A 17,365-nucleotide genomic window follows, 5' to 3' on the forward strand; every position below is an offset into this window, starting at 1 on the left:
TGCTCTGCGTTTATGCGGGCCTCTAGTAATCTGTCGCTCAAGGCTGAGCTTCTTGAGCACGATGATCTGTATGACCGAGAGGAATGTTTAGATGAATTTGATCTGTGTGATTTAGTTTCTTGCAAATGCGAGATACAGAGTTCCGCTTTACCTTTAACATCCAGCACCATGACGTCTCTTTGTCTGTCTATTGATTCTGCCTTGCTCAGTTCTGATAGGGCTTCATCGATATTAGAGTCTTTTAGAAAGGTTATATACCTTGTGGACAGTCTCTTGTATCTTTCTTGAGCTGTGTCCAGCCGCCCGATGGCAACTTGTAAGCTTGTGGCATCACCTGAGGAGGATTTAAGTCCGGACATGAGGGAGGAAACTCGTTCCCATTGCTCCTCCAGGTTGTCCCATAGCTCATCTTTCGTGGTGTGATAGTTTTCAATGACCTTTACCGTCGGTTTGAGAGAGCGTCTTGGTCTCACGACTTGTTCTGCTGGAAGTGTGGATTCTGTTCCCTGCCCTTCATAATGATCAGTATCAGGTTGCATTTGCTTTATTTCATCACTGGGGAACTGTGCAAAGTCCTTTTCGGCCATTTTGACTTAAGGTGCGCTGTCTCTTTAAGAAAATAAACTTTTGAATTGGGCGCTGAAAATCGCAGCACGGCTCCCATAGGGCACCTTGACAAAATTTCTAAGATGTTTAGAGTGAATTGCGGGGTTTTGCGGGCCACGGCAGTGTAAGGAGCGTGCATAAACAGTACTTCTATTATGCGAGCAAAGGTTAATATAGGACGTTAGGAATGGCTTGGCGAGTTGTGGAGGACTTCCAGGTGAGAGTATAGATACTGCGTATGTGCAGTGCATCCGCATAGGCTTGTGGAACATGCACTGTAGCCGGGCAGATTTGCTGCAAGTGGGCCTGTTGCTAGGGAGATTCCTGAGTGTGGTACTGGACTCTGAGGGAATCTGTAGCGAGGTATGGACTTTAAGGCAGTTTTTGACTGTTCTGTCCCCACATGAAGGCGAATGAAGGTATATCTGATAATGGCTGTGTAACTTCCTACCTTCGTATCCAAGCAGTGGAGCAGACCGGACCGGCAGATGCTCAGGTTAGATGGATCCAAACGTATACACGGGAATGAAATCAGCGTGGGTTTATTTGATCCAAATACAGTGACAAACAGTGATACAATACTGTAAGGTAGTAGAGGTATTGATGCTGTCCTGTGATATCTTTCCTGAGGCTAACTGCTGGTCAAAAACTGATGCCTTCACAAGCCCAGGGTATTGAATGTCCTGTCACACAGCTATAAAGCACATAAAATGGCTTCAGGAAGTGACCAGAACCAAGGCTTGCCTAAAACCACACCCAGCAGAGAAAAAACTTTACTAGCAAGAACAGAGGCATGCAGCATGCAAATTCTGGCCAGCAGATGGCAGCAACAGATCAAGATATAGAAACAAACGTGGTGAAATAAGAATTGGTGATACAATGCACAGTTAAATAACAAATATGAGAACAGCACAGAGGTCAGGGGTTCTGCATCTTCCTAGAGCAGAAAGAAAACTCCTCCTACCAGCTGAACACTGATAGAAGTCACAAGACTGCTCTAACTGCTGATGAGTTACGAGGTTCTGCTGTGTTCCATCAGTCTAATGATAGGGATTGTTTGGAATGCGGCTAAAAGGTTGTTTATTATAGGAGATGCAGTCCTGGTGTATTGTCCCCGAGGGTAGTGTGGAATCCATTCCATGCTGTCAGAATTACATCTGACTTGTGTTGCAATCTGGAAAAATTTAAAAGAACAAGGGTTTTCCTGACTCACCTTATATCAGTGGTCAGTATAGTGGTCCCTTACATTGGTGACCAGTGGGAGAAGGACCTCCTTATATCAGGGGTCAGTGTAGTGGCCCCTTACATTGGTGACCACTGGGAGAAGGACCCCCTTATATCAGTGGTCAGTGTAGTGGTCCCTTACATTGGTGACAAATGGGAGAAGGATCCCCTTATATCAGTGGTCAGTGTAGGGGTCCCTTATATTGGTGACCAATGGGAGAAGGACCCCCTTATATCAGTGGGAGAAGGACCTTCTTACATCATCATCAGTGAGAAGACTGCCCCCCTTACAGATCATTGATGTCAGTTGTTACTAAGAGACAGAAATTGTTCATTGCTGAAGGAACCCCTAGAAACCTTTGGAGGACCCCTGGCTGAGAAAGGCTGGACTAGGCAGTCATATATTTCTGTCCCCCTTGGTGGGAGTGGAGGTGATCCCTCTATAAGGATCTACAGTCCATACACACACAGCACAAGGCCGGGGTCACACTACCAGACGCTTCTCGGGGCTGCAGTTCCTCTGAGCTCCACAAGGTGGGGATCTCACTTCTACCCAGACAGGAAGTCTCTATGGAATACAGGAAGTGATGTCAGGTACAGACAGGAAGTGATGTCAGGTACAGACAGGAAGCAGATCGGAGACATTGTTGGAAGTGGCAGCAGAGGAGGTAATAAGATGTTATGTTCTATTTACACCCAGTAACCCCCCGTCATGTCCGTCCTCTTCCTCCATAGTCATGTCCATCCTCTTCCTCCATAGTCACGTTCGTCCTCTTCCTCCATAGTCACATTCGTCCTCTTTCTCCATAGTCATGTCTGTCCTCTTCCTCCATAGTCATGTTCGTCCTCTTCTTCCATAGTCATGTCTGTCCTCTTCCTCCATAGTCACTGTGACGTCTTTTATCTCCAGCAGATGATGATACACACATATATAGTGTGGGAACCCAGATTAACCCCTTCAGGGGCACAACATTCCCCCACTTAAAGAACTCCGGGATGCCCACAAAAAACGATCGATCAGTAAACTGACCTACATGAAACATTATACGGTTAGTAGGTAAAATCCTCTCCGTTATGGAGAAAAGTCAGGTGGAAAATTCATGACTGATTCAAAAACATGACAGCTTGAGCCAAGCCGAGGAGGAGGCGGCGGCATGAATGCAGGGAGACGGCACATCATCCACTCACTCTAAACTTATTGCAAACTACAGTTCCCATCAGGCAAAGGGAACTGTAGTGAATGTGGGCAGGTATGCTGTGGCCCTTGCACCTTTACAGCAAATTACGCCCCCACATTCTCCAGCCTCAAAGACATAAAGGACGGGATGAATAAAACTTGTTTCCTCCTTCAGGTTTTCCGGTTTTAGAACAGCGGCTGCTGTCAGTTTACTCGCATGTTTACTCACCACCTGCCCCCTCGACCCTATCCCCTCACAACTCCTACGACCTCCTTCCCCCTCCATCCTACGCTCCCTCACCCACATCTTCAATCTCTCCCTCTCCTCCGGCACTTTCCCCTCCCCTCTGAAACATGCACACATCACCCCCATACTTAAAAAGCCCTCCCTGGACCCCAATGACCCGAACAACCTCAGACCCATCTCCCTGCTCCCATTTACATCTAAACTCCTGGAGCGCCTAGTCTACACCCGCCTAAGCTCTCACCTCAACAACAACAACCTCCTCAATCCCCTACAGTCCGGCTTCCGTCCCCTACACTCCACCGAAACTGCCCTACTCAAACTCTCCAACGACCTGCTAACCGCCAAAGCTAATGGCCACTATTCAGTGCTCCTACTCCTTGACCTCTCCGCGGCCTTCGACACAGTCGACCACCCCCTCCTCCTCAAAAAACTATACTCCCTCGGCCTCAGAGATTCTGCTCTCTCCTGGTTCTCATCCTACCTGTCACAACGCTCCTTCAGCATTACCTATAATGCTACCACCTCCCCCTCACTCCCCCTCTCTGTTGGGGTCCCTCAAGGCTCTGTCCTCGGGCCCCTTCTCTTCTCCATCTACACCTCCTCCCTTGGCCAACTCATACACTCTCACGGCTTCAACTACCACCTCTATGCCGACGACAGACAAATCTATCTCTCAACCCCCCACCTCACCCCCTCGGTCTCCACCCGAATCACACACCTACTGAGCGACATATCTGACTGGATGTCGCTCCACTTCCTTAAACTGAACCTCTCCAAAACCGAGTTTCTTGTCTTCCCCCCCAGCCAGGACTCCACCCCCCATTGACTTCTCCATCACATCCAACAACGCCACAATCAAACCTGCCCCGCAGGCCAGAGTACTTGGTGTCATTCTGGACTCCAACCTATCCTTCCAGCCCCAAGTCCAATCTTTAACAAACTCGTGCAGACTCCACCTCCGCAACATCGCCAAAATCCGCACGTTCCTAACCCCAGAAACCACTAAACAGCTCATCCACTCCCTCATCATATCACGACTCGACTACTGCAACTCCCTCCTCACTGGCCTGCCTCGCCGCTGGCGATCCCCGCTTCAGTCGATCCTGAATACGGCTGCCAGACTCATTCACCTTTCCAACCGCTCCATCTCCGCCACCCCCCTCTGCCAATCCCTCCACTGGCTTCCGATTGCCCAACGGATCAAATTCAAAATCCTAACACTGACGTACAAAGCCGTCCACCATACTGCCCCGAACTACATCACCGACCTAATATCCAAGTACCACCCAGTACGCACACTCTGCTCCTCACAAGACCTCCTTCTATCTAGTTCCCTGGTCTCCTCCTCCCATGCCCGCCTCCAGGACTTCTCCAGGGTGTCACCCATCCTCTGGAACTCCCTGCCCCAACCAATCAGATTATCACCTACTCTCCTCTCCTTTAGGCGCACCCTGAAACCCAACCTCTTCAGGGAAGCCTACCCCACCCCCTGCTAACTTGCCGACCTCCTCCACTCTTCCTACCACTCCATCCCCCACAGCTATCTCCTCCTGTACCACCATCCCCTCCCTCCTAGATTGTAAACTCGAAAGAGCAGGGCCCTCAATCCCCTCATGTTTTGCATTGTATTGTTATTGTTCTGTCCCCCTTTGTAATGTACAGCGCTGAGCGAACTATTGGCGCTTTATAAATACTGTATAATAATAATAATACAGTGTCTATCGCTGTTGTTGAGCTCCTCTACGCCGCCGTCAAGATGGTACTTCAGGTTCCCATTGCAACTGCACTAGCTGAGCACACACTCTTCTGCTGCTTCTCCTCTCTCCGGCTCTACTGAGATCGCCCCAGGGCTGTTGTTAGAAATTATGGGGCCCCTTACAGCCAACCTGACATGCCCCCCCCAAAACCACAGGGCCCCCCCCAAAACCACAGGGCCCCATACAGCCAACCTAACAGGGCCCCCCATCCCCCCAAAAAAACACAGCTTCAGTTATTAATGAACACAGTGATCTGTACCAATCACTCATGTTCATTCAGGAATGGAAGGGGCTGGTAAATTACTGGGACCAATCCCCTGTATGTTTCTCTCTGCAGCATAGTTACAGTTAGGTCCATATATATTTGGACACAGGCATAATTTTCATACTTTTGGCTCTGTATGCCACCAGAATACATTAAAATGAAATAATCCAAATGAATTTGAAGTGCAGACTTTCAGCTTTAATTCAAGGGGTTGAACATAAATACCAAGTACAGATTTTTAGGAACTACAACCATTTTTATACACAGTCCCTCCATTTTCAGGGGCTCAAATATAATTGGTCAATTGAATATAATCATAAATAAAATGTTCATTTGTAATATTTTGTGAGAATCCTTTACTGGCAATGACTGCCTGAAGTCTGGAACCCATGGACCTGACCAAAGACTGAATTTCCTCTTCTCTGATGCTTTGCCTAAAGTCTGGAACCCATGGACATTACCAAAGACTGAATTTCCTCTTCTCTGATGCTTTGCCTGAAGTCTGGAGCCCATGGACGTTACCAAAGACTGGGTTTCCTCCTTTCTGATGCTTTGCCTGAAGTCTGGAGCCCATGGACATTACCAAAGACTGGGTTTCCTCCTTTCTGATGCTTTGCCTGAAGTCTGGAGCCCATGGACATTACCAAAGACTGGGTTTCCTCCTTTCTGATGCTTTGCCTGAAGTCTGGAACCCATGGACATGACCAAAGACTGGGTTTCCTCCTTTCTGATGCTTTGCCTGAAGTCTGGAACCCATGGACATGACCAAAGACTGGGTTTCCTCCTTTCTGATGCTTTGCCTGAAGTCTGGAACCCATGGACATGACCAAAGACTGGGTTTCCTCCTTTCTGATGCTTTGCCAGGCTCTAACTGCAGCTGTCTTCAGTTTTTCTTTGTTTGTGGATCTTTCTTTAGTTTTGCCTTCAGTACGTGAAATGCTCAATTGGGTTGAGATCAAGTGATTGACTCGGCCATTGCAGACTATTCCACTTCTTTTCCTTCAAAAGCTCCTGGGTTGCTTTTGCAGTGTGTTTTGGATCATTGTCCATCTGTATTGTGCAGTGCTGCATTTGGCTGAATCTGGGCTGACAGTATATCTGTAAACACTGAAGAATTCATCCGGCTGCTTCTGTCACATCATCAATAAACACCAATGACCCAGTGCCACTGGAAGCCATGCATGCCCATGCCATCATACTGCCTCCACCATGTTTTACAGAGGACGTTTTGTGCTTTGGATCATGAGCTGTTCCAAGCCTTCTCCACGCTTTTTTCTTCCCGTCATTCTGGTACAGATTAATCTTAGTGTCATCCGTCCAAAGAATGCTTTTCCAGAACTGGTCTGGCTGTTTTAGGTGTTTTTTTGGCAAAGTCTAATCTGCCTTTTCTATTCTTCAGGCTTATGACTGGTTTGCACCTTGTGGTGAACCCTCTGTATTTGCTCTCGTGAAGTCTTCTCTTGATTGTAGACTTTGACAATGATACGCCCACCTCCTGGAGAGTGTCCTTCACTTGTCTGGATGTTGTGAATGGGTTTTTCTTGACCATAGAAAGGATCCTGCTATCATCCACCACTGTTGTCTTCCATGGACTTCCATGTCTTTTTATGTTGCTGAGCTCACCAGTGCATTCTTCTTTCCTCAGAATGTACCAAACTGCTGATTTGGCCACTCCTAATATTGCTGCGATCTCTCTGATGGATTTGTTTCATTTTTGAAGCCTTGCAATGGCCTGTTTCACTTTCATGGACAGCTCCTTTGAACGCATGATGTAGGTTCACAGCAATAGATTCCAAATGCAAATACCACACTTAGAATCAACTGCTTAATTTATGAAGAAATAATGGAGTAGCCCACACCTGGCCATGAAACAGCTTTTGATTCAATTGTCCAATTACTTTTGGTCCCTTGAAAAAGGGGGTTTGGCTACTCTTAAGAGCTGTAATTCCTAAACCTTTTCTCCAATTTGGATGTACATACCCTCAAATTAAACCCAAGAGAGTGCACTTTCAGCCCATATCCATTATATAACTATAGCTGGAATATGTTCTGGTCAATACCTGAAAAAATCTAAAATTGTGCCTGTGTCCAAATATATATGGACCTAACTGTACATAGTTAGTCTGGCTGAAAAAAAGACCAAGTCCATCCAGTTCAACCATTAAAAAAAAAAGAAGTTATAATCCTACACCCACAGTTGATACAGAGGAAGGCAAAAAAATCCAGCAAAGCATGATCCAATTTGCTCCTGCAGGGGAAAAAATTCCTTCCTGATCCCCCGAGAGGCAATCAGATATTCCCTGGATCAACTTTACCTATAAATGTTATATCCAGTTATATTCTGTGTATCCAAGAAACAATCCAGGACTTTCCTACAGCAATCCACTGAGCTGGCCACAACCAAGTCTTGAGGGAGTCTGAAAGCCAGCCGGGGGGAGGAGGACCCATCTTTCAGCTACTGCAGGGAGATCCATGCAGGGGATTGGTTCCAGTAATTGCCCTGTTTACCTTTCCTGCCAACATCTGATTCACCCAGCCTCCTGGGCCCCCCTGCTGGCCTGGGCCCCATACAGGAAAACTGGTGGTACCCCCTTATCCATGGCCCTGGATCACCCCTCCCCCCACGCTGCAGGCTTGGATACCTGTCAGCCTGGGATGAACGTGTGCTAGGAGATGGTGTACTTGGTTGGAGGAGCTGCAAATGGGAGACTGAAGTGTCACCTCGATGGCGGCCTATAGAGGAGCTCAGCAATGGTGATGTACACAGGGAGCTGAAGATGTGCCTATCGCAAGTGGAATTTGTGAGTCTAACTTTTATGACCCAGACCATACTGCAGCTATTGGGGGGGAAGGGGCGGAGTCTCCTGAACCGTCATGCTAAGGACAATGCCTCCGTGGGGGGATCAGACCGCTAGTCTCAGACTCACTAATCCGCCAACTACAGCGAGCAGGCAGTGATGCAATCCCTGTAGTGAGAGGATCCGTGAGGCTGAGACTTGTGGTCTGATCCATGCCAGCGGGGGATGTGTGAAGACCAGTGGCTGGTGGAATACAATAGCAGCCACTGGTCCTACAAAATGGAAAACAGAGGGAAATGACCCTGTAATTTAAAAAACACACCTGCTATATCTCAAACTACAGAGCCAACCTGAAAATGGACTTCATATTTTAAGAAGGTAGGAAAGCAGCTTTAAAAATAAGTGAAACAGTTAATGCCCGGAGTTCTGCTTTAAATTCTAATTTTATGGTCCTCTAAACAAACAGCACTGACAATAAATAGACAAGACAAGGACCATCCTGACCATACATGGCCTACAAAGGGCAATGATGACACTACACAGGCAGCCAATGGGCAATCATTACACTATGCAGCCAACACAATGATGGAGTGCCGGGGTCAGGAGTATGGAGCATAGAGCCCCTTACATTGCTGGTCAGGAGGATGAAAGCATTCACCAGCCGGCCATGAAGAATATGTTCCATCATTGGTGTCAGAGGGAGGAAAATACAGAGGGATCTGAGGGAAGTAGAGGAGCTGAGGGGTCTCTTAAGATGAAGGACTTTGGGGTCTCTAAGGGAGTAGTGTAGCTAAAAGTCTCTGGGTCCTTGATAGGGTTGGCAGGCAGCAGGGTGCTGAGGGAACAGGAGGCTGTAGGACTCAGGGAGACTGTAAGGTAAGGAGGGGGGCTCTTGGTCTATGATGGTCCTCCCTCCTTCACTTACTTTTCAGACCTCCTTATAGAACTCCTGCCAGGAAAGGAAGACAACCTTCACCTTCTTACCATCTAACTGGTCACATAAACATTTTCCAAGATACCAAGTGAAATGAATAAGGACAGTGCTTCAGAGCAAAAACCTCCACCTTTCTGCCTTTCTCCTACCTACACTGGGCTGCTATTGGAGGAAGGAGAACAGACTCCTCCCCCACAGCTCTCTTCTCCACCAGCACCATCCTCCTGCTACCCAATTCAATCCCTTCTCTTGCTGAAGAGAGTGACAGTGACATCACTCCTGTCAGTCAACAGGCTGCCAGAGATTGGAGCCTTACAGACGGAGTTCTGGCAATTATCCTTATTGGGCAGAAAATCTGGCAAAAGTCAGCAATTTCCTCTTCCTGGACATCATGATGACCCGATATTGACCTCACAGCACTGCCTCAGAGCAAACAAGTCATAGGAAGGATCGTATTTATCATTCCTTGTCTGCAGATCTAATTAAAATTACTATAGAAACAAAGCAGACTAAACCAAGAAAATAAATTTACTGATTTCATGGTTTCAAGTGTGTCAAACACTAAGCCGTCCAAACTAAATGTCTTCCCATGGGGGCAGTAGTCCTGAAATGTCCATCAACCCTTCTATTCCCCCCTCACATCCACATCCTATTATTGTGTGACCAATACCATCCAAATCATTCTTACTTTCATTTCCCAAAGTTATCCGTCTACAAGGAGACCTGTATAGATCACATGATGGCACCAATGAGGATTCAGGAGGACCGGAGTGACATGACTGAGAAGATACTAAACCTCACCCTGGAGATCATCTACCTGCTGACCGGAGAGGTGAGGAGGATTCTGGGAGGTCACATGACATCACTCCTATCTCTAGTAATAAAACACAGACCTGACCGGAGAGGTGAGGAGGATTCTGGGAGGTCACATGACATCACTACTATCTCTATTAATAAAACACAGACCTGACCGGAGAGTTGAGGAGGATTCTGGGAGGTCACATGACATCACTCTTATCTCTATTAATAAAACACAGACCTGACTGGAGAGGTGAGGAGGATTCTGGGAGGTCACATGACATCACTCTTATCTCTATTAATAAAACACATACCTGACTGGAGAGGTGAGGAGGATTCTGGGAGGTCACATGGCATCACTCTTATCTCTAGTAATAAAACACAGACCTGACCCGGAGAGGTGAGGAGGATTCTGGAAGGTCACATGACATCTCTCCTATCTCTATTAACCCCCCTGGCAGTATTCCCGAGTGTAGCTCGGGGTTAATTATCAGTGCCAAAAGCAGTAACCCCCGAGCTACACTCGGGAATACACTGCAGCATTGCTCTGGGATTCCCTCAATCACTTACCTTGTCCTGCGCTCCCGCGATGTGCAGCACCCTGCAGCATCCCCGGCCATCTCCACTGGCCAATGCCGGCATCTGTCTTCCAGGTTCCGGTCCCTGTGAGCGTCGGGACATATGGGGGACAGAACGGCAGGAAATGTGAAAATTTTAAAAAGTGACATTCGCTAAATACATTAAAATCACATAGTATAACATTCCTGTATCAAACCATTTCACATACATTTTGTCCCGAGTGCTTTGTCCGGCGCCCTGCCTGCATTTTTACTGTTCTTTCTGCCTGGAAACTGAGAAACGTCCATGGCGTCCAAAAAGCGTCCCTTTAGGTCAAAAGCGGTTTTAGAGTGGCTAGAGAACAGCGATAGTAAATCAGAACCACTTGCAGAATCGAGTGATAATGATTCGTGGGGGAAATTCCTCATCAGACACTGAAAACGATTCTGCGACTTTGCTCAGTGATGTGCAAACTTGGCGCTCTATTTCACATTTCAGTGTTTTTGGTTTGATTATATTATTGAATTAAATGTATTATTATATTATTATTTTTTATGATTATTTATTATATTATAATTTATGATTTTGTGTTTCAAATTTTATTATACCCGGGATGTTTACTAGACTCTTGTTCTGACAGATTTCAGTGAGTTATTCCTAAAAATTATAGACCTACAATAAAAAACTACATATTTCCATGCAAAAAAAGTACCGCTTTCAGCACAGAAATACTGATATAATCAGACCGCCAGGGAGGTTAATAAAACACAGACCTGACCGGAGAGGTGAGGAGGATTCTGGGAGGTCACATGACATCACTCTTATCTCTATTAATAAAAGACAGACCTGACCGGAGAGGTGAGGAGGATTCTGGGAGGTCACATGACATCACTTATCTCTATTAATAAAACACAGACCTGACCGGAGAGGTGAGGAGGATTCTGGGAGTCTAACATGATATTCCTATTGGTTCCTCAATACAGAGATTTCCTCTTCTGAAGTCAGGTGATCATATGACCATCACAGTGCCTCCATGTGACTCCCTAAACCCTGAGAGACACAACATGCAGAAGATTCTAGAAGTCACCAAGAAGATGATGGAGCTGCTGACAGGAGAGGTGAGCGGTGCCGGGAATTCTGGGACATTCTCCAGTAACAGACAAGGGATGTGTCTGGATGGTGACTGTATCATTGTGTGTGTCAGGTTCCTATAAGGTGTCAGGGTGTCACTGTCTATTTCTCCATGGAGGAGTGGGAGTATTTAGAAGGACACAAGGATCTCTACAAGGACGTCATGATGGACAATCAGCCGCCCCTCACATCACCGGGTAAGAGGAGACTTTATTGTAAAGGAGAGAGCAGTACGGAGGATCCACCTAGATCCCCCATCATCTGATAAACACATAGAAACAATGGATTCAGTCAGTGTGTGTGTTTCCTACAGATGGATCCAGTCATGGGAACCCACCAGAGAGATGTCCCCGTCCTCTGTATTCCCGGGATTCCACACAGGAAGATCACACCATCCCTCACCATCATCAGGTAGATGAGGAACAATCACTGATAGTATCATTAGGATCTGTACATTATCTGCATTGTTACAATTGATGTCATTTTATTATATATTCAGAGTGGAAACCTCGGGGATTATAATATTGTTGTTAAAGAAGAGTACAAAGAGGAGGATGAGGAGTATGGAGTGATGGAGGAGTTCTCAGAAGGACACAAGGATATGATGGAGCCACCTAATACCAGGAACCCACCAGAGAGATGTCCCCGTCCTCTGTATTCCCGGGATTCCACACAGGAAGGTCACACCATCCCTCACCCTCATCAGGTAGATGAGGAACAATCACTGATAGTATCATTAGGATCTGTACATTATCTGCATTGTTACCATTGATGGCATTTTTATTATATATTCAGAGTGGAATCCTGAGAGATCCTAAAGTTGATGTTAAAGCAGAAGAAGAAGAGGCGTATGTGAGGGATGATCAGCAGTCTATGGAGGAGGATGGAATAACGGGGACATTTATAGAGGAGGACACTCCTACAGAGATCAGCACAGGTGGGTCATGAACACTAAATCCATTCCTCCACCCATACTGCTCACTGATTGGTCCAGAGTAGGGCGGGGACTGGGTGATATCAGCCTGTAATCCCCTGGTCACTTTCCTGAGCTGTGTTCCCCGTCCTGTATTCCTGGATTTCTCTCGGATAATCTTCCTTCTCTGTGCTGCAGACACAATTTATGTATCTAGACTGGATTTATGGAGGTTCTGGGGTTCAGCTGGCAGCAAAATGTTGATTTTCACCTTAAGTGTTACTAGACCTAGGCACCTGGGGTGTGAGTCTTGGATCTTCTTCCCCATGCTTGGTTTAGTAAGATCTCTGACAGAACAATTCTCCCACAGTCACTTATACAGGCAATAGATGGGAAGAAAACCGGACGATTTTTCTTTAAAAAAAATGAAAAATCGGTCGTTCAAGCGGCCGACGTTACCAGGAATGGTAAAAAAAATCGGCCGATTTTCATCACATCTACAGCCGGCAAAATAGGTCCCTGCAGAGAGCTCCGCTATTTCTTTGACATTTATAGCGGCTGCAACATTGTATCTATTTGTATCCATTTCAGATACAGATGTTTTTATTCGGAAACAAATAGATACAATGTTGCAGCCGCTATAAATGTCAAAGAACTGTCAAAGAAATAGCGGAGCTCTCTGCAGGGACACTTTTTGCCAGACTGGAATTCTTCTTCTTCATTCTCTTCTTCTTCATCCTCTTCCTCTTCTTCATCCTCTTCTTCCTGTTCTTCTTCCTCTTCTTCTTCTTCTTCCTCATCTTCTTCATGCTATTCTTCATCCTCTTCTTCTTCCTCCTCTTCATCTTCTTCATCCTCTTCTTCTTCCTCTTCTTCATACTCTTCTTCTTTTTCCTCTTCTTCTTCCTTCTCATCCTCTTCTTATTCCTCCTCATCCTCTTCTTCTTCCTCCTCTTCTTCCTCCTCTTCTTCTTCTTCCTCTTCTTCATCATCCTATTCTTCTTCTTCTTCTTCATCCTATTCTTCTTCTTCTTCATCCTCTTCATCATCCTCTTCTTCTTCTTCATCCTCTTCATCATCCTCTTCTTCTTCTTCATCCTATTCTTCTTCTTCTTCATCCTATTCTTCTTCTTCTTCATCCTATTCTTCTTCTTCATCATCCTCTTCTTCTTCTTCATCATCCTCTTCTTCTTCTTCTTCATCCTCTTCTTCATCCTCTTCCTCTTCTTCTTCATCCTCTTCTTCATCCTCTTCCTCTTCTTCATTTTCTTCTACTTCTTTTTGTCTTCCTCTTGCAGGTCACTGCTCATGCGCAGATTTTTTATCTGTAAAAAGATCGACCGATTTGCCCATAATTGCCAATCGGCCAATCTTTTTCCAACTTTACCGATAAAAAAAATATGGCAAAATACTGAAAAATGGCCGAACAAATTAACCCACTAACGATCCGAAAATCGGCAGATTTTATTTTCGGCCGAAAAATCGGCCGATTTTCGACCCATCTATGGCCTGCATTACTCTGTTGTCTGCTGGCTGTGCCGGGTGGAGGGATATGTCTGTATAGTCTCAGACCCAAGTCACTGAGTGCAGTCTCAGTTATAGAAGTTCACATTTGTAAAAAGTAAAAAAAAATAATAATAATAATAATTGCATATCATTTAGCAGGTAAAATAATGTGCATTTATTATTTTTTTAATCTTTTTTTTTACTATGAGCCGGAAAACCATTGCGGCTGTGATCAGCAGATCATGGGTGCCATGCAGGGTTCATGCAGACTGTCAGTGTATCTGTGTGCTTGTACCTCTTATATGCTGGCAGAGACACACTGATAGGAAGACTCAATGAACTACCTAAAGTGATCAACAATGCCCTGGTAGTTCATTGAGAACTACATTCCGACATCTGCAAAGGTTGTCAGTACTTGTAGTTTTCACATTCACGGAACTCTGTAAATGAATGATCCTTACACTATATACTCTATGTTTTACATTACATACTCCTGACCCCTGCACTATATACTGTATGTTGTACATTCCATACTCCTGACCCCTGCACTATATACTCTATGTTGTACATTCCATACTCCTGACCCCTGCACTATATACTGTATGTTGTACATTACATACTCCTGACCCCTGCACTATATACTGTATGTTGTACATTCCATACTCCTGACCCCTGCACTATATACTCTATGTTGTACATTACATACTCCTGACCCCTGCACTATATACTGTATGTTGTACATTACATACTCCTGACCCCTGCACTATATACACTATGTTGTACATTACATACTCCTGACCCCTGCACTATATACACTATGTTGTACATTACATACTCCTGACCCCTGCACTATATACTCTATGTTGTACATTCCATACTCCTGACCCCGGCACTATATACTCTATGTTGTACATTCCATACTCCTGCCCCCTACACTATATACTCTATGTTGTACATTACATACTCCTGAACCCTGCACTATATACTCTATGTTGTACATTACATACTCCTGACCCCTGCACTATATACTCTAAAGGATGGTCATCTTCAGGATCAGTCCAGTCTTCATCTTGGTTGTTCTCCCGCCATCCTCACTCTCTGACCTCTGGTGGGGCTCAGCCCCGCTGTTCTTCATGACTAAATCATGGACTAAATAAGGAAGTGCAGTACTTCTTGTGTTGGGAAGATGGCGATGAGTGATAGAGGGGGTGGGGACCCTCGTCCTATAATCCCCTCATCACTGTCCCTCCTATAAAAGACAGTTCTGGTTGTTTCCTCACTCTCTGACTAAGGTCCATGAATAAAGAAATGACCTGGTAGGAGATCAGAGGAGCCATTTCCTAGTTCCCTTGAGGGTGGAATTGTAAGCTCCTCAGAGACCAAGCTGCCTGATGTGGGCGGAGTCCTGGTTTGGGTGAACCAATCAGCTCCTGTCTAGTAATCCTCTGTGTCTTTGTATTTTAGTCCATGGCCGGGAGATGAGGAAAACCTCAGAGGATTGTCTCACTTTGTCTCCAGACTGGAAAGTAGAAGATGAGGACATCACACAGTATAGTCCAGGAGAAAACCCGGCTCCCTCCAATGTCCATCCGGCACCACCCAGTGTAGATGGACCATCAGATACCTCGTATCCTGAGGAACCTCAGACTGTGCAGGACTGGGCCAGCCCTCCAACAGTGAAGAGCTTCTCCTGTACTGAGTGCGGGAAGAGTTTCAGATTTAAATCCCAACTTAATGTTCATAAAAGATCTCACACAGGAGAGAAGCCTCATTCTTGTCCTGAGTGTGGGAAATGTTTCAATTTTAAATCCCGTCTTAATGTACATAAAAGTTCTCACACAGGAGAGAAGCCGTATTCCTGTCCTGAGTGCGGAAAATGTTTTTCAGTCAAATCCTATCTTTACAAACATCAGAGATTGCATGCAGGTGAGACATCCTATTCCTGTTCTGAATGTGGAAAATGTTTTGTACAAAAGTCAAAACTTGTCACACATCAAAGGTCTCACGAGGAGGAAAATACATATTCCTGTCATGAGTGCGGGAAATGTTTTTTAGACAAGTTAAATCTTTCCAGACATTTGAGACTACATGCGGTTGAGAAGCTGAATTCTTGTTCCGAGTGTGGAAAATGTTTTGTACGAAAATCATTACTTATCATACATCAGAGGTCTCACACGGGGGAGAAGCCGTATTCATGCTCTGAGTGTGGGAAATGTTTTTCACAGACGTCTAATCTTTATAAACATCAGAGATTGCACACAGGGGAGAAGCCGTATTCCTGTCCTGAGTGCGGGAAATGTTTTGTACAAAAATCAGGACTTGTCACACATCAAAGGTCTCACATGGGGGAAAAGCCAAATTTATGTTCTGATTGCGGAAAATGTTTTTTAGGGCATTCCAGTCTTTACAAACATAACAGGTGTCACACGGGGGAAAAGCCATATTCCTGTCCTGAGTACGGGAAATGCTTTTCACAGAAGTACCATCTTGACATACATCAGAGATCGCACACAGGTGAGAAGTCATATTCCTGTCCTGAGTGAGGGAATTGTTCCTCACTGACGTCCTGTCTTCCTGTACATCAGGGGTCCCACACAACCCTGGAGGTGTATTAGTGCCATGAGTGCGGGAAATGTCTTCTAGATGAATGTTGCTGGATATCCCAGCTCTCATGTGGGGAACAAGCACACCCTGATATACACCTCAGATATATTCCATGGCTGATCTTCATCATGGAAGAGACAGTTCATAAGGAGATCAGAGGTCCCTAAAGACGTGGATGAAGTGTGGGACCGGGTTGGCCATTGGGGGGGGGGTGTTGGGTTGATGGCTGTGAAGAGGAGGGGAGGGGGCGCTGAAGGGAAGGAGGGTGAATTTGTAAAGAGGTGAGAGCACTGAAGGGGAGGGGGGGGGGGTGATTTGTGAAAAGGAGGGGGAGCACTGAAGGGGATGGGGGGGCAACTGAGCAGGGCAAAGAAGGGGGGATTTGCAAAGAGGTGAGTGCACTGATTTTATTCTGTTCCTTGTGTGATACAAACACTTCAGCACTGCACAGTGCGTACTCCTGAGTACAATGTGTTATGCAATACTGAGTGTGGTACTCTGTATCTTGTGCAATGTGTAGATTTTTTTGGTGCTGCTCTGGATCTCTCCGCACGGAATGCCAAGGTTGGGGGTAAGGAGTTGGCCAGGGAGGGTGAGTTCCTGCGCCTGAGAACAAATGCCCTGACTACAAGTAATAAACCTAGCTCCCCCTCACCTCTGGCTGCAGAAAGAAACCAGTGGTAATGATTCACAGTAGCCTATAGCAACCAATTAGTAAGCGGTAATGATGCACAGTAGACTATAGCAACCAATTAGTAAGCGGTAATGATGCACAGTCACTTATAGCAACCAATCAGTGAGCACAATGAAGTGCAGTAACCCCTAGCAACCAATCAGTGAACCTCAA

General features: G+C 45.8%; 1 protein-coding gene and 1 long non-coding RNA gene across 2 annotated transcripts; both read left to right on the plus strand.

The window, feature by feature from the left end:
* Window positions 1-2,368: 2,368 nt before the first annotated feature.
* Window positions 2,369-11,686, plus strand: LOC149429864 (gastrula zinc finger protein XlCGF53.1-like). The gene is made up of 3 exons (XM_089666332.1): window positions 2,369-2,498; window positions 9,712-9,840; window positions 11,348-11,686. Exons 2-3 carry the CDS (start codon window positions 9,745-9,747, stop codon window positions 11,576-11,578), a joined length of 327 nt encoding a protein of 108 aa, XP_089522458.1. The 5' UTR covers window positions 2,369-2,498; window positions 9,712-9,744; the 3' UTR covers window positions 11,579-11,686.
* Window positions 11,687-11,763: 77 nt separating this feature from the next.
* Window positions 11,764-12,808, plus strand: LOC149429865 (uncharacterized). Its single transcript, XR_016310074.1, has 3 exons — window positions 11,764-11,906; window positions 11,995-12,201; window positions 12,291-12,808. It is a non-coding gene; the product is annotated as an uncharacterized LOC149429865 (long non-coding RNA).
* Window positions 12,809-17,365: the final 4,557 nt, after the last annotated feature.

This window comes from Staurois parvus, unplaced genomic scaffold, assembly GCF_062004578.1.
Source record: "Staurois parvus isolate SC_StPar_1 unplaced genomic scaffold, SC_StPar_1.0 ptg002686l, whole genome shotgun sequence".
In the NCBI taxonomy this organism is placed as follows: Eukaryota; Metazoa; Chordata; class Amphibia; order Anura; family Ranidae; genus Staurois; species Staurois parvus.

Excerpts from the sequence above, each read along its gene's own strand:
- LOC149429864 (XM_089666332.1), top strand. The coding sequence starts at position 9,745 with ATGATGGCACCAATGAGGATTCAGGAGGACCGGAGTGACATGACTGAG. Across the intron at positions 9,841-11,347 it reads TCTACCTGCTGACCGGAGAG|AGATTTCCTCTTCTGAAGTC; the intron begins GTGAGGAGGATT and ends TCCTCAATACAG.